A 23,019-nucleotide genomic window follows, 5' to 3' on the forward strand; every position below is an offset into this window, starting at 1 on the left:
AATAAATGTGTTTTAATAATGATAATAGTGTGTAAGAGATGAAGAACATCGCCATGGAACAACTTATCACACTGGTTATCATTAGTGAGGAGGACTGGATGCCTTTTTTTTTTTTTGCCAAGTGTCGGATTTGATGGGTTTCCTTGACAGGCAGTTGAGCTCTTTCCTCGACAAGTTGCTTCTCCAAGGCCTGAATGTTCCCAAAAGAACATTATAATTCTTTGGGGAATTATAGGGACAGAACCACCTAAAGAGTATAGAAATTTATTCACGTATGCTACTACAGCAGCAAGAATGTTACTCGACCCAAAATGGAAAGAAGCAGAAGTCCCAGCAAAGGAAGAATGGATACAAAAACTTATGGAATACACAGAAATGGCGAAACTTACGGGAAGAAAAAGAAATCAAGACAATTTTTTATAAAATAATGGAAATGGTTTATTGAATACTTAACAGATAAATTGTAAACATATAAGAACATTGGCAGGATTATTGTAATAACTTGCAGTTTCATAAGAGTATTTATTTATTTATTTATTTTAAATTCTTTTTATTAAGTTTCAGTTACAACATCAAAGAAAGAAAGAAAAAAGGGAAAAAAGAGTATATATTTAAAGCAGATGAATAAATGAGCAAATCAAGTCAATTTGGATATGCAGAAGATATTGAAAATAAGTGTAAGGAACCGCAGAAAGAGGGGGAACGAAGTCAAGTTTTGAAATGTTAAAATGACTGAAAAATTATTGGAATGTATAAACCTGAAAATCATAAATTATATATATATATATATGTTTGTGTGTGTGTGTGCGCACATATGACTAATGATCTAACAGCAGTTTTGAAGTTGGTGAAATGTATAAATCTGAAAAAATTCCTTCCAGTAGCACCTTAAAGACCAACTAAGTTAGTTCTTGGTATGAGCTTTCATGTGCATGTACACTTCTTCAGATACACTGTGTACCTATCTGTAACTGTATAAATCTGAAAAGCATAAATATAATGTTATGTACTGAGTTGAATAGGATCCAAAATGCAGCAGTCTGATTGATCCTAGAACAATAGGATCCAGAATGCAGCAGTCTGATTGGATCACAGGAGCCACCCAATCCAGCTCCAGGTTGAAGTGAATCCGCAAGTTGATTGGCCTACAGGAGAGTCCCGGAATTAGCCAATCACGTGGGGCCCATTGTGTAAATGATGTATATAAAGCAGACATTCTGGAGGAACTTCCATTCCTCCTCACCACTATGAGCTGAATAAAGAGCATGAAATCTGCTCTGGACTCCAAGTATATTTCACATAATAATAATAATAATAATAATAATAATAATAATAATAATAATAATAATAATAATAACTGAATAAAGAGCATGAAATCCGCTCTGGACTCCAAGTATATTTCAAATAATAATAATAATAATAATAATAAAGAGAACTTTTGCGCGCAAAAAAAAAAAGGACCCCGCCCCCTGCGCGCGCCTGCCAGGCTCCCCCGGCTCCCTGCCTTTCCTCTAGGGGCGCCCGAGAGCCCGCCTTCCCTCCGCCGTGAATCACTCGGCTGCCGATAAAAGCGCTGATTGCGCGCAAGACGCGAGCGGAGCCGGCGCGCCCGAACCTGCACCCGCCCCGCCCAGAGAAAGGCGTCGCGGGGGCGCCCAGGGAGGTGGGGTGGGAGGGGCCAAGCGCCAGGCACGTGATTCCCCCCCCCCCCCAGCTTCCCTGGGTCGCCGGCTGTATTTTGGGGAAGCGAGCGAAAGTTGCCGAGTTCCTTGTCAGCGGCGCGTCGTTCGCTTCGGTTCCCGCACTTGGCTGAGGGCGGCGGCGGCGGCGGCGCCTCCGGAGAGAGAGCTTGGTAAGCGGCCCTGTTTGCAGTTTGAGGGACCCCCCTCCGCCCCCTCTTCCCCGCCGAGCCCCTCTTAGTCCCGGGGCGCGGGGGGGGGGCGCCGAGAGAAGGCAGCGCCGCCGGGAATGGCTTCTTTCCCTGTCAGCGCCTTGCCAGAAAAGGGACGGAAGGGGCCCAGCGTCTCTCTCGGTGGGCAAGTGAGAGGGGGAAGAGCTCCTTCTGGGGGGCGCTTGCCCTCCTTTTTTCTCTCCCCCCCCCCCCGCCTCTCTGGCTCCGCCCACGAGACTGGCAACAGGTAATCACGAGAGAGCTCCGGGGCATGTGCAGAGTACGCCGTGGAGTCAGGCAGGGAGAGCATGCCTCCAGTGAAGGAAGAAGTTGGGAGGGACCCCCAGAGTCATCTAGTCCAACCCTGTCCCTCTTTCGTTTTATTACTGAAGAACACACACACACACACAAAATTTATTTTCCACTTAATATACAGTGGTACCTCGGGTTACATACACTTCAGGTTACAGACTCCGCTAACCCAGAAATAGTGCTTCAGGTTAAGAACTTTGCTTCAGGATAAGAACAGAAATTGGGCTCTGGCTGTGCGGCGGCAGCAGGAGGCCCCATTAGCTAAAGTGGTGCTTCAGGTTAAGAACAGTTTCAGGTTAAATACGGACCTCCGGAGCAAATTAAGTACTTAACCCGAGGTACCACTGTACATTCACATCATCATTATCCACTAAACTGCCCTGGCTCTTAGAGCCTATTGACTTCCTTCCCTCCCGCCTCATGGCTTTCAAAATTAACCTTTATATCATTGCAATTTATATGTTTTCCAATTCTAATTACACTCATTACAGAGTGACTCCAAATTTAATTTAATATAGAAAGATAGAAAATTTCTCATTACAAGTCACCAGACAACCCTGATAGTGATGTTAATTGCTTACAATAATCTTTCAAATATCATATAAATTTACTCCAATCCTTTTGGAATACTTGATCGTGCTGGTTTCAGATTTTTCCTGTCCACTTCACCAGTTCTGCAAAGTCCACCATCTTCATCTGCCACTCTTCTTTCATTGGTACTTTTTGTTTACGTTTTTGGGCTAAAAGAATTCTTGCCACAGTCTTTTATCTTCCCTTGGTATCTCTTCACCCACTATACCCAGTAAAAAAGGCTTCTGGTTTTTTAACAAAAGTATTTTTTAAAATTTTCTTTAACTCATTATATTCCATTTCCCAGAGAGCCTTTACCTCTTTACAAGTCCACCACATGTGGTGGAAGATACCTTCCCTATCCTTACATTTCCAGCACTCATTAGTCTTGTACATTTTAGCCAATTTAGCTGGTGTTAAATACCATCTGTACATCATTTTCATAACATTTTCTTTAAGTGAACTGCATGCAGCAAAGTTAATACAGTACCTTCCTTCCACAAACTTTCCCAAGATTCTAACTGAATATTATATCCAAAATCTTTAGCCCATTGTATCATCACCCCCTTGACCTGAAGAACATATGTTTAAAGAAGATTGGAAAATGTTTATTGAATATATAGGGGGAAATTGTGTACAGTTGAAAACGTCGGCAGCATTAAGATAAATTCAACAGTGTAAATAAGTTTTGAGGGCTGTGATAATGGAATAAATACTGAATGGTTTATTTTATATAAAATAAACAGGGATTTATGTTATGCAAAGAGGGACGCGGGAGGCGCTGTGGGTTAAACCACAGAGCCTAGGACCTGCTGATCGAAAGGTCGGCGGTTCGAATCCCTGCGGCGGGGTGAGCTCCCGTCGTTCGGTCCCAGCTCCTGCCCACCTAGCAGTTCAAATGCACCCCTAAGTGCAAGTAGATAAATAGGGACCGCTTTATAGCGGGAAGGTAAACGCCATTTCCGTGTGCGGCGCTGGTGCTGGCTCGCCAGATGCAGCTTCGTCACGCTGGCCACGTGACCCAGAAGTGTCTTCGGACAGCGCTGGCTCCCAGCCTCTTGAGCGAGATGAGCGCGCAACCCTAGAGTCGGTCACGACTGGCCCTGACGGGCAGGGGTATCTTTACCTTTTATGTTATGCAAAATGAACCACGGAAAGAGAAGAAGGGAAGTCATTGATATTTTAAGGTTGTTTAAATAAATATTCTAAATTGTAAAACAGAACATATATATATAAATAAAAGAGGTTTCCCATCCCTGATCTGACAGATCTCCCAACCACCAGCAGCTCTTTCAATCTCAGGTCTTTCCTTCTCTGAGCTTAAAACCACTGGATGTTCTGCACATGCCCAGGGGCTCTTTTGTCATGGTCAGTTGGCAGGCTGTCTTGACTCTTAGGGAGCATCCCTACCTAGGATTTGTTTGCTTTCCCCACCAAAGAGTAAAGTACGCCTTTGTGTGTAGTGGGAGATCCTGAATCCTGAAATCTTCTTGGGTGTAAATGTCAGGAGGCTCATGTGTTTCAGATCTGTTGTTGCGCTTTCTAGCTCCTCGTCTTAAGAGGGGCGTTGCTCTTGTAGCTCTCAGTCATATATGTAGCTGGTGGCATTCCTCACGTGAGCAAACTCTTCAGGATCTTGCAATATGATGCTGGAACCCCTGTTAGCAGTTACTGCCCAACAGCTGGTACTTGAGCTCATTCTTTAAAAAGGTAAAGGACGCCTGACAGTTAAGTCCAGCCACGGATGACTATGTGGTTGCCTCTCTCATCTCGCTTTACAGGCGGAGGGAGCCAGTGTTTGTCTGCAGACAGTTTTTCCGGGTCATGTGGCCAGCATGACTAGGCCACTTCTGGCGAAACCAGAGCAGTGCATGGAAACGCCGTTTACCTTCCCGCCAGAGTGGTACCTATTTTCCTACCTGTGCTGGCATGCTTTTTAACTGCTAGGTTGGCAGGAGCAGGGACCGAACAGCAGGAGCTTACCCCATCATGGGGATTTGAACCACCGACCTTCTGATCGGCAAGCCCAAGAGGCTCAGTGGTTTAGACCACAGCGCCAGCCGTGTCCCATGAGCTCATTCTTAACTGCTGTTAATGGGGAGTGCTCATGGAAATAAACAGGAAAGAAAAAGGGCCAAGAGAAGTTCCTATGCAGCTTGGTCAGTAAGGGACTAACTAAGGAGTCTGTTTTCCTTGTTCTGTCCTTTGGAGAGCAATTGGATTTAAAAAAATCTGCCTTGCATGTCAGTAAAAGCACTGACGACGCTTTGTTGTGATGGAAGCTGAAAATTCAGAAATGGGGCTGCAATCACCAAGGATACAAGGTGCTGTATTCTTTTCAAGGGTACTTCTTGACCATCACTCATTGCTGTTGCTGTATTCCTTGCAGGGACTTCAGACAAAGGCCTCATGCTGCCCATCCTGCTGCTGTTGTCTGTGCCCGTCCTCCACAATGCCGTCTCGGGGAGCATTTCCTGCTATGACGACTCTGGGCAGCCTGTGGATTGGTGTGTGTCTATTGGACCTAATTGCTTTTATTACTCTTGCTTTATTCTATGAGGTTTACATACTATGCTTCTGCAAAGTTGCTACCCTTCTGCAAAGTTTTCAGGGTGCTTTAACCAATAAAATAAACAAATAAAGGATTTTACACTCCTAACAAATGTGGGTGGGGTATTTGAAAAGGGGATTGTAAACTAGGAATGTCTAGTTAGTAACCATGTTGCCCACCTGTGTCCTAAGTAGAAAGGGCAGACTTCTGTCCCCAGTGCGGCAAGGTGTGTGATTTCTAATGGGCTTTGGGTTTCAGGTTTATTGCCTACAAGCTGCCCAAACCCCATCATAGCCCCCCAGCAGAGGGCATGCGGTACATGTATCTAGATGGCCAGACCCAGGGCTGGGTGCAGGGCAAAAGCCTGATGAACAGTACCGAAGGAGCCGTGGGACGGACTGTACAGCAGCTGTACAAAGAGGCATCCCGGAGACAGGTGAGTCTGAGAAAAGGAGGCGTGAGGCTGCTTTTGCAGTATCCCAAATGAGTAGGAGTGATAGGAAGGGTGATCTTGGTTGCGAAGGTTCAATTCCAGCCCAAAGCAAAAGCCTTCACTCCGGGCAGACTGGTTCACTGTGTGTCCACTGGCAGGCTGTCTCAGCTGCCTAGATTAGAGCCCAGGCTTTCAAAATGGCTTAATTAATTCAAAAAGGAAGCCAACTTATATCTAGGGAGGCCGTTAGTCCATCTAGCTCAATGCTGTCTGCAAAGACTAGCTGTTGGTCTCTGTAGTTTTAGGCATAGTACCTGGAAATGCCAGAGATTGAAACTGGGACCTTTTGCATGCAAAACAAGATGCTCTGCTGCTGAGCGATGGCCCTCCTCAAGCTCAGATTTATTTTGTGGCTCCTGCAAGACGTGCTGCATGATCTCCAAGGTTCAGCCAAGGATCCTTACAGCAAGGTGGCCCAAGGGCCACATGCAACCCTCAAGGCCGTTTTTTGGCAGCCCTTGCCAACTTTGGAAGCCCCCTCCAGCCCCCCTGCTGCCTCCCCTCATGCTGTCATGCAATGGAGGTACTGGGCTTTGGGAAGAAGGTGTGAGGGCTCAACACAGGATCCTATATTCCTCCCGCCTCCTTCCCAAAGTCTCGTTAGTGCTTTTTCATCTTTGGGAAAGCTTTTAAACACCCCTTTTACATTTGCCAGTAGTGCAACTACCGGGACTCCTTGTGCAGTTCGGTTGGCTCTTGAGTGCGTGGCCCAGAGGAGGGACTAAAGTATTGGCTGCTTCAATAAACTCAGTGAAGAGGAAAGCTTGGAAAATAGACCAGTTCTCTAACCACCCTATCTTTCATTTCTCACCCAGGAGGAGCAAACAGCCTATGTCCTATACAACGATGAGCCTCCAAAGGAGTTTGTCTCCAGCCTCAATTATGAGCCTCCAGATGAGCTTTTCTCCAGCCTCAATGGCCATACAAAAGGTAGACCCCCCTTCTCCAAATGCATGCAAAGGAGCGCAGCAAATGTGACTTTAAGTTTGAAGAAGGCTGAGAACTTCAGCTACTGGTTCTGTGTTATCATCAACTTGTGTGGTGGCTGTAGATCATGACTTGGCCAGACCAGCCACCTGGGCACCTGGCACAACACTCTTGGAACTTCAGCACACCTGGGTTAAATTTCAACCCCCACTTTTGTTTTTGTTTCCCCTTCTAGGAGTCATCCTGCTGGACAAAACACAGGGATTCTGGCTGCTTCACAGCACTCCTCATTTCCCACCCAGTGCAGATGAGCAGTATGACTGGCCTCACACTGGCCTATCCTATGGGCAGACCTTCCTGTGCATCACACTTCCCTATGGCCAATTCAAAGAGATTGGTAGGTGTAGGATCTTGATACAGACGGAACATCAATACTGGAAGTATCTGGGATTCTTTCCAGGCTCCTGGTGGGGATGGGCTAGAGCTTCCCTGCAAATTCTGTTTCATTGACATGTGTTTTGTATGAACCAAACCTGTATACAGTACCATAGGGGTACGTGGTACTTTACAGAGTAGCTTAAGGCAGAAATTGGCCCGTGTACTATTTGAGACTATACCCAGCTTCGGGAAAATATGCCACAGGACAGTGAAAGTTAGGAGAAAAGGATCCAGTTCAGCTCTAGCTACTCTGCACATGCACATAAACACTCCTTCCTTAGGGGCTAGGGACCCTCTTCTGTCATCTATGATCTAGTGGAACCAGAGCAAGGAACAGAATTGCCACAGTTGGGCTTGGAAGGCTCTCTGTTCTCAGCTAACTTTGCCGGATAGATACCCAGCTGCATTGGTAGGGAAATGGGTCAACAAGACAGCGTTTCTCCTGCCCCTGACAAGGCTGTGATGCAAGATGCAAGTGTATATGCCATGCCAGTCATTTTCAAGGAAAGATGGGGCAAGCTATCCCTCATCCCTCTCCCTGTCCTATGTACCTCTGGTATGTAAGGTTTACATACACAGGAGTTTGCCCTGAAGTATGAAACATAGCTCAGGTAGGTCTATTGGCTGGGATGGTCAACGGAGCCTGTAGCTGGCATATCTGATGCCACCCATACAAATCTTGAGTATCTCTATTAGGAGGTTTGTCAGCTGGGGGACAACTCCTTTACAAGCCAGTGGCTCTGATGGGCCAGATGTTGTCTCTCTACTGCAGGGAATCAGCTGCTCTACACTGAGCCTCTTGTCTACGATCATCACGTGGAAGGAACCTTTGCCCAGGACCTGCCTGCTTTGTTGAATGCTTCAGAGGGGCAACACATTGAGGAGGAGCCTTGGAACTCCACTGTGGCCCTCAGATCGGTGGGGGGCAAGGAATTTATTAGCTTTGCAAAGTTTCGCTCCTTTGACGATGGTAAGTGATGAGATGGAGGTGATGGGAGATGTTGAGCAACACACTTAAAAGAAGGGGTTGGTAATATGTCATCACAGTCATGTCAAGGCTCTTCTCATAAGAACTTTTCCTCTACCCAGATCTCTACTCAGGCTGGCTGGCCCAAGCTCTGGCCAGTAATCTATACGTCCAGTTCTGGCTCAGGTCCAGAGGGATCCTGCCTTCCAATTGTTCCAGGCACTTCCGAGTCTACAATATGGAGGAAATAGCCTTCCAGCATGCAGCCATTTCCTTTGCTTCCATGGTGGACCATTCCAAGTGGTGTGTGAGCACAGAAAGTGATCCTGGCTGGGCCTGTGTTGGGGACATGAACCGCAATCGTGCGGAGGAATACCGTGGGGGTGGCACCATCTGCTGTCGTGATGCAGCCGTGTGGAAGGCCTTCCGCTCTTTGGTACAGAAGTACACCGATTGTGATGGTGCCGGGCACCAGCCAGCTACATGGACTGTGATCACCTGAGAAGCCTCAGCCATACTAGGTGAACATGGCTCACCAAACTGGGTAAGAGTGCCATGGGTGACTCCCAAGGGCTATGCACTACCTAAATTGTTCCCATGATCCTGTTTGCTCCTCCCAGTTTTGGGTCCTGGTATACTCTGGTGCTGTGAACCATCCTTGCTCCTGTGAAATGGTCTCTACCACTTCTTGGCTCCCCAAGTTTCCCGCCTTCCACCCGTTTCTGAAAATGACCCCTTGCCAAACTTGGGAACATGATAGGCTTTGCTTTGGACTTCCCTCTCCTTCAGTGTCCTCAACGTAACAGCACCTGCCACAGTTTTGGGGGCTGCACAGAGAAAATAACTGGCCCATAGAAGTTAATTTGCTGCAGCAATGTACTTTTTGTATGTCTGTGCTTTGTATAAATATTTGATTCCAACAGCTGGGTGTTTGTTCAAGGAATATGGATTTTTTGGGGGTAGGAAAAAATGACATAAAACTGGTTTCACAAGAGGCAAGGAAATGGGTGTGATTTTAAGAAAGGCTTGTAAAGTGAGACAGAATGCTGGTTAATGGTCTCAAGCAGACACCCTTGATGCTGTGAGATCAGTCAAGATAAGGAGCTATTTAAAAATGGCAACAGTTGGAGGAATTTATTTAGCTGACACGGCAAGGTGAAAGCATCACACAGACAAAGGGGTGTACTTTTTGCTTAATTTATTACTGTTTTGAAATCCAGTGACACACAGTTGCCACTGCCACCCTCTCCTCACCTGGTGGGCAGCTGGCTGCTCAACCTGTTTTCATAAAATACAGTACTAGGAAGTGGACTGCTACACACATGCACCCACAGGTTAAAACTACAGTGATTCAATACTGCAACTGAAAATAGTACTGCCATAAAAAGAAAAAATATATATATCAAGTGTTCCCCAATTCATAATTCTTTTTAAAACAGTTAATGCTGTTACAAATGCTACTGATGTGAGGACAAGGCAAGACACAAACAAGTCCTACATCTTCACTGCAGTATAAATATGGAAGAGTTTTATACAGTTTGCCCACATCCGACACTACGTTTCTTGCTACCCGTTGCAGCTAAGGGAATACAGCATCTCTGCTTTGGAAAGACGGATGTTTTGAGGTCTGCACCATGGAATGTCTCTTTAATCATCTTCGGTGCCACTTCCTGAGCGATCCTGAAGGAGAAAGAAAAATAATATGTGTCACTCTTTTTTAGGCAATTAATTTTTTTATGTAGGGTGCCCTCTCCCTTTATCCTCACAGCAGCCAGAGATAGATTAGACTGATATACTGGCCTACAGTCATCCAGGAAATTTCATGGATGAGTAGTGGCCCCTGGCTCTAACTCAGCATTTTGTCCACTACTCTAAACCCAAGAGGCTGGATCATGAGCAGTGGGACCCACTTCTGTGCTTGCCTAAACTGTAAAAGGACTTGTCTGTCTTCCTTTCTTTGCCCCTTTCCCTTCACTGGAATTGCACAAATTTGTCCTTGAGGACTCCTTTGAGAACCACTGGCAACAGTGTGAGGGGAATGACATCCTGCAGTTACCTCTTCTTGCTCTTCCTCGCTATCATCATCACTAACTACAGGTTTGGCCCGTGACCCACGGCTGGTGCGCCTACGTCCTTTCATCCGGTCTTGTGCTTTCTCCTTCCTGCCCAGTTTAATCTTCACTTTGACAGAACGAGCTGAGGGGAAAGAGAAAAAGGTAAGATTGGCAAGGCCACAACAGGATAGGATCAGCCTTCATGCTCTCTCTCACTCCCCATCTCTGTGTGCTCCCATCTCTTCATGAGCAAAGAACACAGGAATGGAAATACAATACCATTCATGACAAGGCTGCATCATTATATAGCCTAATTCCCTTTATGCCACCTGTACTTCATTGCCTTTTTAAATCAAGAACCAATACTTTCACCTCCAGTTGGTTCTGAACAATGACTGTAAGGCTTTGCATCTGCACACTGAAAACGGGTTTTTTTTCCCCTCGAGGAAAATCAAGAAGTCTCCAAGGATAGAGAAAACAGTGGCAGCACAAGGGTTTCCCCTATATGATGCTCTGAGTGTACACAGAACATGAGACCGTGGCTCAGTCCAATACCAGCTTGCTGACTTTCTGGTTCCTCCTTTCAGGCATTTTCTTTTACTAAACTGCATACACATACTTTTTACAAAAGAAACCTTAGCAAGTAAGCAAGTACGCACATTCAGATTCAGATCCTTCCTCTTCTCCTTCTTCCTCTTCTTCGCTCTCTTCGCCTTCACTGTCTTCCTCTTTTTCAATTTTCTGCCTCACACTGGTGAAGACAGACTGCAACACAATCGAGTCTTCATAAATCTGCAAGGAACATGCAAATCACATTTTAGGGTAAAATCCTAGCTCCACAAAGCTAGTTCACATGTTTACTATCATGCTACACTGTCACAGTGCTTTTGCTCAAAGAGAAATCTTTTCAGGGCTCATGCTGAAAGTGCTTCTGAGTGTTCAAGGCACTTCATATTATACACACCCCTGAAGTCTCAGAAAACCTCACGACGCAGCAAATAACAACCTATGCAACCTCAGAACTTGCTTCATACACTGCCAACATACCATGGTTCCATAAAAAAAATACAGCCCCTGTGATAACTGGGATGACACAACAGCAGCTACTTGTTCTAAGGATAAACAGCTGGCAATCGGGTTTTGACAATTCCAGTTCCAGAACAAGAGGTCTAGTTCGATGCGCACCTTAAGGGACTCAAGGGAGAGAGATGCAGTGAACCTTTCTTTGCATGGACAGGGACATACATGCCATTCATATGACAGCGGCAACTGCCTTACCAGAGAGCCTTCAAGGTTGAAAGTCTGTGCGTTCTGACACAGGAGCATGACATCCTTCTCCAGATCATTCAGGCTGCGGTACTTGTGGTTCCGGATGCGCTCCTGAAAAGGAAAGGGAAGAAAAGGGACAGGTTCCAGGTCATGTCTGCGCAGTAGTCATCAGTATTTAAATAGGTTCTACTTTGTCTCCTTGGATACTGTGCCTTCTATCTGTCCACGGCTCTACCTCTTAGCAGTTAAACAAGGGAAAAGATTTAATGTAATGGGAGTAAAAGCAACAACTGCCCACCGCGTTAAACCATCTATATAGTACATTGTATTAAGATAAAAAGGGTGTGGCAAAGCAGAAAGAAACAAAACACATCCTACTCAGCCTTGCCCAGGCTAGGGCTCAGTTGCTCTTTCTAGGATTCAGCTGCAAATAAAACGTTTTAAATATGTTGTAAAGTGTAATACACAAATGCGACACTGAATTCAATGTATTTTTCAAAACGTTCTTTTAGCATTTTCACAGCGTTTTTTTATATTCCACCCCAGAAAGAGCCAGTCCTTCAGTGAAGTCTATACTACCTGCTGACCCATATTTTCCCATGCTGGTTATTTGTGGCACAATAACAGCTTAAAAGAGGGACACAATTGTATCTACAATTGTGTCCCTCTTTTAAGCTGTTATTGTGCCACAAATAACCAGCATGGGAAAATATGGGTCAGCAGGCTAGATACAATTGTGGATACAACATGTGGATGTACACAACTGGATGACACAGTTAACAGCTTAAATTCACAAATGCTTTCCTGCCTGGAGGCAGTCCTTTACTATTTACATTGTCTGATAACCTAACGAGTTCATGATAGGTGTGACCCCCCAACCAGGGTTTCTAATGGTTCACAACTCTTAACCACTAAGCCACATATTCCAGAAGGGCAACAGCCTGTTGCAGCAAAAATGTCTTGTAACACATTAAAGACTGACCCAATTTATTACAGCATAACCCTTTATGGATCAAAGTCCACTTTGACAGACTTAGTGCTCAGAAGCAAAATAAAAGATTTCACACAGTTCTGGATGTGTTAGAATGTGAACTAAGCAATACCCAAGTACTGATTTTGTTGGACGTCTATGAAATTAAGTCACAGGAGTCGGCACTCCTACTTGGAGAAAATGAAAGCTTCCGTTAAAGGGCTTTAACCATGCAATTACAGTTAATAGCTTTTAATGGATTTAGTAACTAAAGTAGAACATTTAGAAAGACTGGAACACCTGAATGTGCACAAAATTTTAAAAGGGTAGGGTGGCACTGCTGGATAACATGTCACATCCTGACATTCAACAGAACAAGTAATGTGTGAAGGTATTCAGGGAAATCACTAAGCACTCCACTCTTGAGTGAGAGACTATACAAAGCTTTGCATATTTCAAAGTTTGCCTTCCATCATTTACACTGAAGCCAATTTGAAACACATAAATATCATCTATTCCAGAAAGCTAAGTGGGAAGCCCCTTGAAATGCTCATGTACACAACAGAAGTCCCAGCAAAACCAACCAGCCACTTACGCGCTAGCAACTACCAAATAATATGCTTCTGAGCCAAAATAGGTGCATTTACTGGCAAACCAACACTGGCCTCATCTAGAAAAACCACAGGATACTTAAAACTGTAATTGAATTTAGTGATATATTTATACCGCCCCCCCTTCAAAATCATGCTTATTATTTTCAAAACTTTCCATACTGGCAGCATTAAGAAAATATTGTGGTGGTGTACAGCATAAAATCAATAATAAAATTACATTCATAAAGCAATACATGTTGCTAAACAGGAGATCAATTTAATACGTCAGCAGAGCTGGATCACACTTCAGGTAACAGCACATTATTTAGGTTGCTCTCAAGAATATTAAAATGCAATGAAAACTAATGTGTTGAAATAAGGTCTACAGCATCCAAGCTAACAGATCAACACAAGATGCAGAGCAAAAATGGATCAATGCACTGCAGCTGAAACTGCAAGAGCCGTGTGCACTGTTCTTACAAGCCTACCAAAAAGTGTTCCTACAAATAATGCAGAAAAATACTGGGTCTCCCCACTGTGGATGCTGCTACACATCTGTCACAACTGTGTTGCATTGGCCAGTTCCTGTTCATTTGCCTTTGTTGTGGTGAATGGCATTAAGTACAGCACTTCAACACACTGTAAACTGGACTTTCAAAACCAAGGGAGAAAAAGTGAGCTATTCCTGTGATCAATTAGAGATGGCATTGCTTTTCCACAGTTGGCAACTACACCATGGAAACTCAGCTTCAACAGGCCATGACAAATCCTTAGAATAGCCCTGCAGTGATGGGATCAGGTGCTGTTTGCCATCAACATCATCATCATCATTTATTTATTTATTTATACCCCACCCACCTGGCTAGGTTTCCCCAGCCACCCTGGGCTGCTCCCAACAGAATATTAAAAACACGTTAAAACATCAAACACTCAAAACTTCCCTAAACAGGGCTGCCTTCAGATGTCTTCTACAAGTCAGATAGTTTATTTCCTTGACATCTGATAGGATGGCGTTCCACAAGGTGGGCTTCTTTCCTGGAGTCCACTATCATCTTGAGTGAACAACAAATTGTACTACTAACATAAAATGATGGATCCTATGCCCTAATCAGGATGGCCAGTAGGAACATTTCCCAACTACCTTACATTGTTGGTAGTATTAGAATTTTGGAAATATGAGAACATAAAGGTGAATGTTGTGCTGCTACAATGAGGCAAGAATAATTACCTTTATTTTCTTGAAGTCCACTGGTTTGCGGATGAGTTCATAGTACTCTGGAAGCTCCTTGCGAGAAGGAAGTTGGATGAAGACTTCACTAAGCTGGCGTCCACTGCTGCTACAAGGCAAGAAAAAGGAAGACGATTAAAAAGAGGTCTGCTTCCCTCTGAATAGGCCTGCTCACAGTCTCCATGGGTCTTCAATAGCCATGAAGTACCAACAGCAAAATACAAAGATGACTTTTCTTACAAATAGTGAAGTGTTCCGTATTTAATAAAGCAACCCATCAAGGGCTTGCACAATATGTCACATCCTCACGTTAATCACAAGGAATGTGAACACCAGCAATCACTGGATAAGTACCAACTCTGTTTAGCCTTTCCAAATACGTCAGGATGGCTCACAAGAGACCAGAAGGAAATGAGCATCCTGTTGCATGATCAATATGAGCCAAGGTTGGAGGCTTAATATTTCCCTCTTAAGCAAAAATAATCTGATGCAAGGATAGCTCATTGCCTGCCCCCCTGGATCACCAGCAGCCTTCAAATCGCTCAGTAATTGATCTAGCCAGTTCAAGTGTATTTAAGAGGATCAAGGTAGACAAGTGGAACCTATGACAAAATGTTGCAGTTTCTAATGCTCATGAACATTGTTCCAGCCAATCAGCCAGGCCTTCTTCCAGGATACGCCATTGCATTCCCTGTCCGCAAGCAATCAGCATTCTCTGCCCACTTCAGCATGCACAATCATCACTGGTGGGATTTTTTGTTTTTTGTCTGCTTGGCCTTTTTAACGCCTGTAAGGTTCTCTGTACTTCTGCAGTTCTGAGCATGCTGGTATCTTCCCATTTTGTTTGTGGTTGGTGCCATTTTGGATACAAAAACAACGGCACTCAACCACAAACATCAGAAATGATGGCAACTGATAAAAGTGGTAATACTGATATTACTTGTTAGTTCCTGACTTTAATACTGATGTATATGCACGGCTACAAATTAACCCACATTTGCGTCTTTCAATATCTGAATCAACCCACTGCCTTCATCCAGAAGAACAACATGTCTATCCATCAACTTCAGTCTGGATTCTCCATGATGGTGGGAAAAAAATGCAATTATGTAAATGACATGTGCCTAATTCACAGTGTCCTTTTAACTCGTGATATCTTTCTTTGAATTGAAGCCAAATGCAGCAGCAGGAAGTCTATCCAGGAGAGATTTAGGAAAGTGAACTTTTACCCAGAGAGCAGAAATACTGAAGAATGTCCTATACCTTCTTAGAAGCAAACAAACAAACATCCCACTCTTCTGTTACCTGTCCTTATATTTAATCACAGCGTCAACTATCTTCTTCATTTTCTTGGTGAGGTTGGGTGGATTTGGTGAAAGCTTCTCGGCCGGGGGCCTCCCACGCTTCTTCTGCTTCTTGCTGTCGTCGTCTTTATCCCGGCTGCGAGTGCTGGTGGTTGGCGTGGATGAGCTGACGTCCACGTCCCTCTTCCGCTTGCGGGAAGATTTCTTCTGGCGCACCTCCTCTTCTATCTCCTCCAGCGTTCCCTCCTCTATGGCCTGCGGACAGGAGCAGCTCAGTCAGCCAGGTAAAATGAACAGCAAGCATGAAGACGACACACCGTGAAATGATCAAACACAGACATTCACACAAACATCCAAGCAATCTAGCACAGTGAGGAATGGGATGTCTGCATGGGCCGCTTCCCAAAAGACACTTATTTCCCGGGTTAACCAGTAAAGGATAATGGAAGGCTGCAACTCTGTAGCGGTGGGAAAGGAAAGATGGTTCTCTTACCTATGAGCTTTTCTTCTCATGTTAAACAGGGCCGGCAGGCTGGGACTCTGCAGAGGAATCTGTCGTGACAATGCAGAGGAGGGTGTGGGGGATGCCCCTTCCTGCCAGCTCAGTTGCAAATTCTTCCGAAGCTGCAAAGAGACCCGCGGCTACTAACCACCAGTTAACAAGACACATTAATGCTTCAGATTGCACAGGAGAGGAATAGAGGCCAGCAAACTGCAGGCCATGTATAACAGAAGTAGGAAAACTCAGAAGTAAAAATGGCCCATCTTTCCTTTTTCTTTAGTCATACATGGCTAGAGGCTCTCATCCAAAGCAAATTAACCTCGAGGTTGCAATTCAGGCACTATCCACAACACCTGAAAACTGGTATAGGACTTTTAAGAGGAGAATGGCCTGCCAACAAGGTTCTAGTTGCCATTTGTTTAAATGGCATCGACACCCTGGCTTCAACCCATTTTGGTTCCAAGCCTCTCCACACACTCAATACCCACCTTTTCAATTATGGTGAATAGTAAGTTGTGGAATACGTGCTGTAGATGCTATTGTCAGTTGCTGAGGAACTGAGACCTGGAGTCTGCATGTGTCATATTGACTCTGGTCAATTTGGTGAACAGAGAACAGGTGCAATAGAGGCAGGTGGCTCTTGAATGACTGTAAAGAAAAAGACTGGAGCCTAAGAAATTGCCCTGACTCCTCTTCTATAGATATTTGGGCCTATGGGGGGTTCCACCTACTCTATCTGCCACTTTCAAATTCCCCGCCTCAACCTCACTTTCCCCCCCAATATGGAGATTACTCGCCTTCTTGGAATGGTCTTCTTTAGTCACACATTAGGTACTATACCTCAGCACTGGCCAACACATGAAACACCACAGAAAGCTCCGGTGCATGGGAGAAGAGTGCCCACATCTCTCTCAGAACTGGTGTCAAAACAAAAGGGGTCCCAGAATGCTGCTTTCTATTCATCCCCTTCCAAAGTCTTAAGGTCTTACTGTCTCATTCAGAGCAAGACACCTCCAGAGGAAGGAGGGTGGGGTGAAATCACTCAAGGAACTATGAATACACGTAGTTTCTATGTTTTTATTGGGGCCTCTGCTTTGTGATCAATTAGGACATACCAGGAAGGAATGTCCAGAACAGTAGCTGTGAGACACTGCTGTGCCTCTTCATGAGAGAACACCAAAACACATAGTATGGGGTGAAGACCTTGCTAGATTCCGATTGGGCTCTAGTGGAAAGCAGAATTCACTTTTAAAGGGCACAAGTATGAAACACTAAAGGTGGAGTCCAATGGAAACGTATCCGGGAGCTAAAGGCATTCCTTTTTCTTGATCCAGAACTGAAATGGAGTCCCTTGTCCCATGTAAAACATAAAAAAACAAAAAACCAGCTTGGCTCACACTTGAGCAATTTCCCTCTCACTGGTATGGCTGTGTTTGCCACTCACTGCCCTAAGCTATAGCAGGTTTTAAAATCTTTCCTAGGAAATAAAGCATTGTTAATCCCTTTCCAGATCCTCTGGTCAATGATCCACTGTCCAGCTGTGGGGTACGCTCATTCCACAAGAAGGTATTCTCGCTTCTGCTTGCTCTTTTGGATAGGGTGGGATGTTCAAAAAAGGCGATTACAATAAATACTCCACCAAATAAATCAAGCACGTTGTCTCCAGATACTGGCACAATTCCTTTAAGTGCCAAGGAACTGCCAAGATGAGATCAGTCTTCTGTTTCCTTCAACTTCAATATGAAAGCAACCCTTGTAGCTGCAAAGCATTACAGCTGAAGTCTGGGCTGCCTATTAGGACCAGTGTGGTTCCTGGTGGTTAAGCCTCAGCTACTTGTTAGTGGGCATAGCTCAAGCCAGGCTTGAAAAGAGGGGCTACAGAGAGATCCAAACATGCTGCCTTTCCTATCAGAAGGCAGGAAGATGCTGCCCTGGAGAACCCAGCTATTGGGTAAGGAAGCAGGAGAAAAGCATGCCCACGAAGACGGCCCAGTTGGAATAATATCTGGTTTGTAAAAAGAGGCAGTTGTGGACCATCCATATGCAGCATCATCACATACAATGGATTAATAACCCTGGCAAGGATTGCCTGCCAGTTTGTTTGCACTGCTTCAGCCAGCCAGTGCTTGCTATGTGACGTCTTCTAGAAAAGATGTCGCCATTAGAGATTAACTGGTTTACTTGGTGAAAGCTCAGATATCCCTGGCATTCATAATAGAAAACATGGTGGTTTGTTTGTTGTTTAGAACCAATATGGCTATGCTTCTGCAATTTTTTAAAATGTAAAAAGGAATTCAATGAATCTGTCAGGGGGAAAACTAAGGTGATCTGCAATAAAGGAGCAGAACATATAACCTTGCTTGGCAGGTCACTCTGATATTTAGTGACGGACTTATTGGCAACATATGATCTTCATTATCTTTTGATAAAGCATCTAACTTTTGAAGTACTTAGGCCAGAAGCAAAAATAAAATAAAATATTTTCCTCCCTGCTACCTTCAAACATGGTGTAACACAGAAAAAGTGCTCTTACCTTCTTTTGTTTCTACTTGTTTGATAGGTAGCAGTCCAGAGACAGGGCACGCTCTCTGACCAGCCATAAAGGAGCAGATGCTGAAGCAAAAAGTCTCTGGGAAGGACTTAGAGAGCACCCACGTCTTCCTCTGTACAACCATCCACTCCTAGCCTAAGACCTCACACACTACAACTCAAACAACAAGCACACTATACAACCAACAGACTACCACTGAAACATACAGGTTATGGATTACTGTCCAATAAACAATCAGACAGAAAATTTTCAGCTAAGACAATATTTTTTGTTTTATTTGTTGCTGGGCAGTGGTTCTGCTCACTGGAGGTAGGTGAGAGCATCAGAACCCTGAGGTTCATGCACTGTTTTTCTAATTTATAAGCAAGGTTTGGATACCCCTTGGTAGAAAGATAGGCTTAGACATGTCTCCCTTCATACTGATAGATCTTATGAAAATGCGCACAGCACTCAGAAATAAATATCTTGCTCCAGCAGGTTGCTCTGGGTCTGCACAAGCAGAACACAAACCAGTTATAGGCAAGATTTTTGCTTCAATGCCTACAAAATACTGATCTGATCATATAGACAAGTTTAAAGTGATTTTGTTTTCTTGAAAAGCAGCAACATCCACAGCAAAGTGCTCCATGTTTGGTTGTAAAAAGCGGCCAAGTTTGACCATTAGATGTCTACTTGATTCACAGAAAACTGCAGGATGCGTTTCAACTTTTAGCTTTGACAGCAGATATTTTACAGCACACAGCCCTTCAACTCAATGTATGCAGTGCATATTGCAAAAGGGCCATGGACAGCCTTTTCACCTGCAGAGGTTTAAATGCTGGAGCTCCCAATATGAAATACAGGTAGCTCCCATTTTGCATGTGTGACCAATGACACATGTGCCATTTTTGGCCCCAGAAGGGGGTGGGGATAAAAGAGGGTGGGCTTATGCTTGCCCCACCAAGGCGTATGATGAGTCAGAACAGAGTAAAGTCCAACAAAGTAAAGCCCAAATCCCAAGCATCAAGGTGCTGATCATGTTCTCAGCAAGATTTCAAACGCACTTCAAACCCAGTAAGGGATACTTTACTTGGTGGCAAAGGCCCATGCTGGTCTCAAGCTAGAAAGCACTTGAACAATCTCTGAGTTGAAGTAGAAGTGTTGCCTGCATGAATGCTGGTGCATGATGCCTGCGTTTCCTCTGAAACTGTTGGAACACCAACAGTCATCATGCCAGTGACTCTTCCGCAAAATAAACTTCTCGAAATCTGGTTTGTTGCAATGTGGTCTGTGAAAAAACCCCTGCAGTGAGGCACAGTCTTTTAAGCAGATCTCCTCTAATGGCACTGCCATTACCATCAGAGAAGCTGGAGAGCTGGAATGGCATTTTCTCGATTTGAGTTTCGGCCTCCTGCCCCTGGAAATTAATAGGCTGCATCTAGAGACACTGCTGAAGATGCATCTAGAGACACTAGGGAGTAGTGTCTCCAGCAGATGCTTTTCTCAGCTTGTGGTCCACTGGTGATATTGAAATGGACTGAATCTGACACATGCAAGGCATGCATGCCACCTCAACATTTCAGTCCCTCTCCCAAATAATTTGTTCCAGGGAAGACAGGCAGGTGCCCATGAGAACGTGCAACTAACTTGCATAATGGGCAACCTCACTTTCACACTACTGGCAGTTACCAGAAGGAGTTGTTTAGTACTGTGTTACATGCACTGGTCTATGTAGCTCAAAAGCATCTGCTGACCAGCACCAAACTTCCCAATGGCAAGGCACTGGTACATTTTAAAGCATTGCTCCTCCCCAAAGGGATAGATGAAACAGCACAAAGATGTAGACACATGTCAAGGTCTGCAGAGACCAGCTAGTGGACGTGACAGCATCTTGAGCCACCTTCTTTGACAAAACTGTTTCCCCTTAACAGTTCCAGGATGGTCTTTGCACTTCTCCAGAAACAGGAAAAGAAGGAATAAGTTCTCTTAAAAAAATGTCAGAAACATTTGCAGCACTTGCAACAATAGTATGTATGAGGTACAAGAATATTTCCAAGAGAAGCTGCAGCTTTTTAATTTTTCTGACAACTCCTCCTTCAGGGCCTTAAGGCTGGCTAGAATGCCTCTTAACAGGGTAAGTCGTGGCAGAGACCACCTTAAAGACTTCAGTCATGTGCTCTATGGATCTTCTTAAGGCCAGGCTCACTTTCTGTGCACTTGGTTCATAGGCCTGGGTGTTCCCCTCAGGTAGCAAGCAGAAATCTATGGTAAGAAATGTCGAAGCTTCAAATATTTTAGGCAACAAGAACAACTGAGAGTGCAGTGGACAGATCCTTGTCTAGTGTATAGTCTGGACAGGACACCTTGTTTGGTTCACTCTACAAAGCTGTAAGAAATGCCTTGAAACGGGGGTTCACCATGTTAGTCACATGTCCCTGCCTTGGACAAACAGAACAGCATAACTTGTGGGAGGAGGCCTCACTATTCAGCTGGAGAACCTGGCTTCGCCACCATGCCCTTAAGGGAGTAGGTTGGAAGGAGGAACTCATAACTGAATTTCATAGCAAGATTTTCTGGCTCCTGACTTGCACACTGAATTTCTCACCCTTTGGGAAGGCTGAACAAAGCAGAACAACTCTTCCTTCTTTGCTGGTTAACTCTTGCACTTGAATCCTTCAACTCATAAGAGCCTAACTCAGCACCTGGGATGTTCCACAAAGAAAAACCAGCTTAGCTTGATCGGCAGCAGAACAAAGTTAACCAAACCTGCACTTACTTTCTCTTGCACAACCTCAGAGGAGGAACAGTGCTTCGGGATGGCTACTGCAGCTTAGGACCAGCTTCTTATCCCCTCCCCGTGCTGCCCCAAAGTCTGCCTCTTGCAGGCCAAAGAGCCCCCAGTCTCTGGATCACTGCCTAGCAACAAGTAGGATGAAATCTTTGCTGGGCCAGGCAGGCAAGAAGAGCATACACTCAGCTGCATAGCAAGCAGGCTTACTGCATCTGAAATGTTTGCAATCTGTCAAGGAGATCAGTTGAATTTAAATTTGGCAACATGGTTTCCACACAGCTGAGTTCCTAATACCCAACAGAAGTTTTGCATGGTGAAGTTGATGTGTGTTTCAAGAAAGCTCCTAGACTTTATAAATGCCAACATTTAGGTTATCAAGTTAACAACATCATAGTATTTCTGATCATCGTGTAGAAAAAGTATTGTTGCCAAACTCGGTGCTTGCTAGCACAATCTTAGCTGACCATCAAAACTTCTGAGACTGGGTATTTTCCTCAACTTTCTGACACACAGACAGACAACACAGACACAAGTAGAAATAAAAATTTAGAAAATCATTGGAGAACGATGCTGTACCATGTATACCTTGAGCCACTGCTTCTCAGTCAGCGAGTCACTATAGTCCACTTCCTTACGGTGACGAGAACCTCGCCCAAACATCTTTTCCTCCTCTTCCTCGCAGGTTAGCCTCTCCACTTCAGCATCATCTTTAATGATCCAAGAGGGCAATTCATCCTCTTCCATTAGACGTGGCTTTCTCTTTGGATTGCGGGCTTCTTCTCGCCTGCGATCCAAGTCCATGCGCTGTAAGGAAAATAGCCCGAGGTGAAGGCTCCAAAGAGTATGTTGGCTGTACTAGTTATATATTCTAAGGCCGTACTGGTTATATATTCTACTTGGACCCAGGGCAGCTGCTCTTAGAGAGTCATCAAGCAGAAGAAGGTCATCAATGGGAAACTAAGCCTGTGTTAGCAACATACTGGGCAGACTAGGGGTTATACAGAAAACAAAGGATAAAAATTACACTAATTCATGCCACAATCATAGTTGTTTCTGCTGAGAGACAGTGGGGAAACACCAGCAGGCATCATGTCCCTAGAGTAGGGCGAGACTTGCCATCAAAAGAAGACAGAGCCTAACAATGTTAGTTTATTTAAAATATTTATATATTGCCTCTCTCATTAAAATAAAACCCAGGAATGCCCGGCCCATGAGACAACATCCAAATGTTGTAGGACTCCCAAGTTTATTCGGCTGATGGGAGCTGGAGTCCGACCATACCTGGAGCGCCACAGGTTAGCCACCCTTTGCGAGTGGATGAAGGTTGGGCTGCAATATGCTTGACATAAATCTCATTAATTTTATAATTGGGCTTATTTTCAATTTAACAGGCTTTGGAGGTCAGCATGCATGCGTGATAACCTGTTGAAAGGTGAGGAAGCCATTTCAAGTATGCTCCAAAAGGGGTTTATACCTGAAATGTGTATGTTTCTATGGAAATCACGAATCGAGTTCTACCTGTTAGAACTCTTGTCCCTAGACACCATATCAGAGCAGAAGGAAACAATGCAATCATTTTCTTTGAAAGAAGCCAGATTCAGCTGCCACTTCCCTCCTTTCTGTTGAAAA

General features: G+C 44.6%; 2 protein-coding genes across 12 annotated transcripts in view; one reads left to right on the plus strand and one right to left on the minus strand.

Moving 5' to 3' along the window:
- Positions 1–1,554: 1,554 nt before the first annotated feature.
- On the plus strand, positions 1,555–9,071 carry DNASE2 (deoxyribonuclease 2, lysosomal). Its single transcript, XM_083719519.1, has 7 exons — positions 1,555–1,852; positions 5,163–5,280; positions 5,583–5,760; positions 6,633–6,747; positions 6,980–7,141; positions 7,955–8,152; positions 8,272–9,071. Exons 2-7 carry the CDS (start codon positions 5,183–5,185, stop codon positions 8,649–8,651), a joined length of 1,131 nt encoding a protein of 376 aa, XP_083575645.1. The 5' UTR covers positions 1,555–1,852; positions 5,163–5,182; the 3' UTR covers positions 8,652–9,071.
- Positions 9,072–9,332: 261 nt separating this feature from the next.
- Positions 9,333–23,019, minus strand: part of SMARCA4 (SWI/SNF related BAF chromatin remodeling complex subunit ATPase 4) — a 61,203-nt gene continuing 47,516 nt past the window's right edge. For 3 of the 11 annotated variants that reach the window (XM_083718270.1, XM_083718263.1, XM_083718266.1), the window contains 7 exons: positions 21,967–22,194; positions 15,569–15,822; positions 14,264–14,372; positions 11,482–11,583; positions 10,863–10,995; positions 10,206–10,345; positions 9,333–9,829 (listed from right to left, as the gene is read on the minus strand). In XM_083718270.1, the coding sequence (XP_083574396.1) occupies positions 9,797–9,829; positions 10,206–10,345; positions 10,863–10,995; positions 11,482–11,583; positions 14,264–14,372; positions 15,569–15,822; positions 21,967–22,194 (999 nt within the window). In that variant the 3' untranslated portion in view covers positions 9,333–9,796. Of the gene's footprint in view, positions 9,830–10,205; positions 10,346–10,862; positions 10,996–11,481; positions 11,584–14,263; positions 14,373–15,568; positions 15,823–16,060; positions 16,192–21,966; positions 22,195–23,019 lie in introns of those variants that run through there. The other 8 variants (XM_083718273.1, XM_083718269.1, XM_083718272.1 and 5 more) reach the window with 5 other exon arrangements.

The sequence above is a fragment of the Podarcis gaigeae genome, assembly GCF_964106915.1.
Source record: "Podarcis gaigeae genome assembly, chromosome: 17".
Classification (NCBI taxonomy): domain Eukaryota; kingdom Metazoa; phylum Chordata; class Lepidosauria; order Squamata; family Lacertidae; genus Podarcis; species Podarcis gaigeae.

Coding starts and splice junctions, on each gene's coding strand:
- DNASE2 (XM_083719519.1), top strand. CDS start 5,183: ATGCTGCCCATCCTGCTGCTGTTGTCTGTGCCCGTCCTCCACAATGCC. Junction 6,748..6,979: donor CCTCAATGGCCATACAAAAG/GTAGACCCCCCT, acceptor TTCCCCTTCTAG/GAGTCATCCTGCTGGACAAA. Junction 8,153..8,271: donor GTTTCGCTCCTTTGACGATG/GTAAGTGATGAG, acceptor TCCTCTACCCAG/ATCTCTACTCAGGCTGGCTG.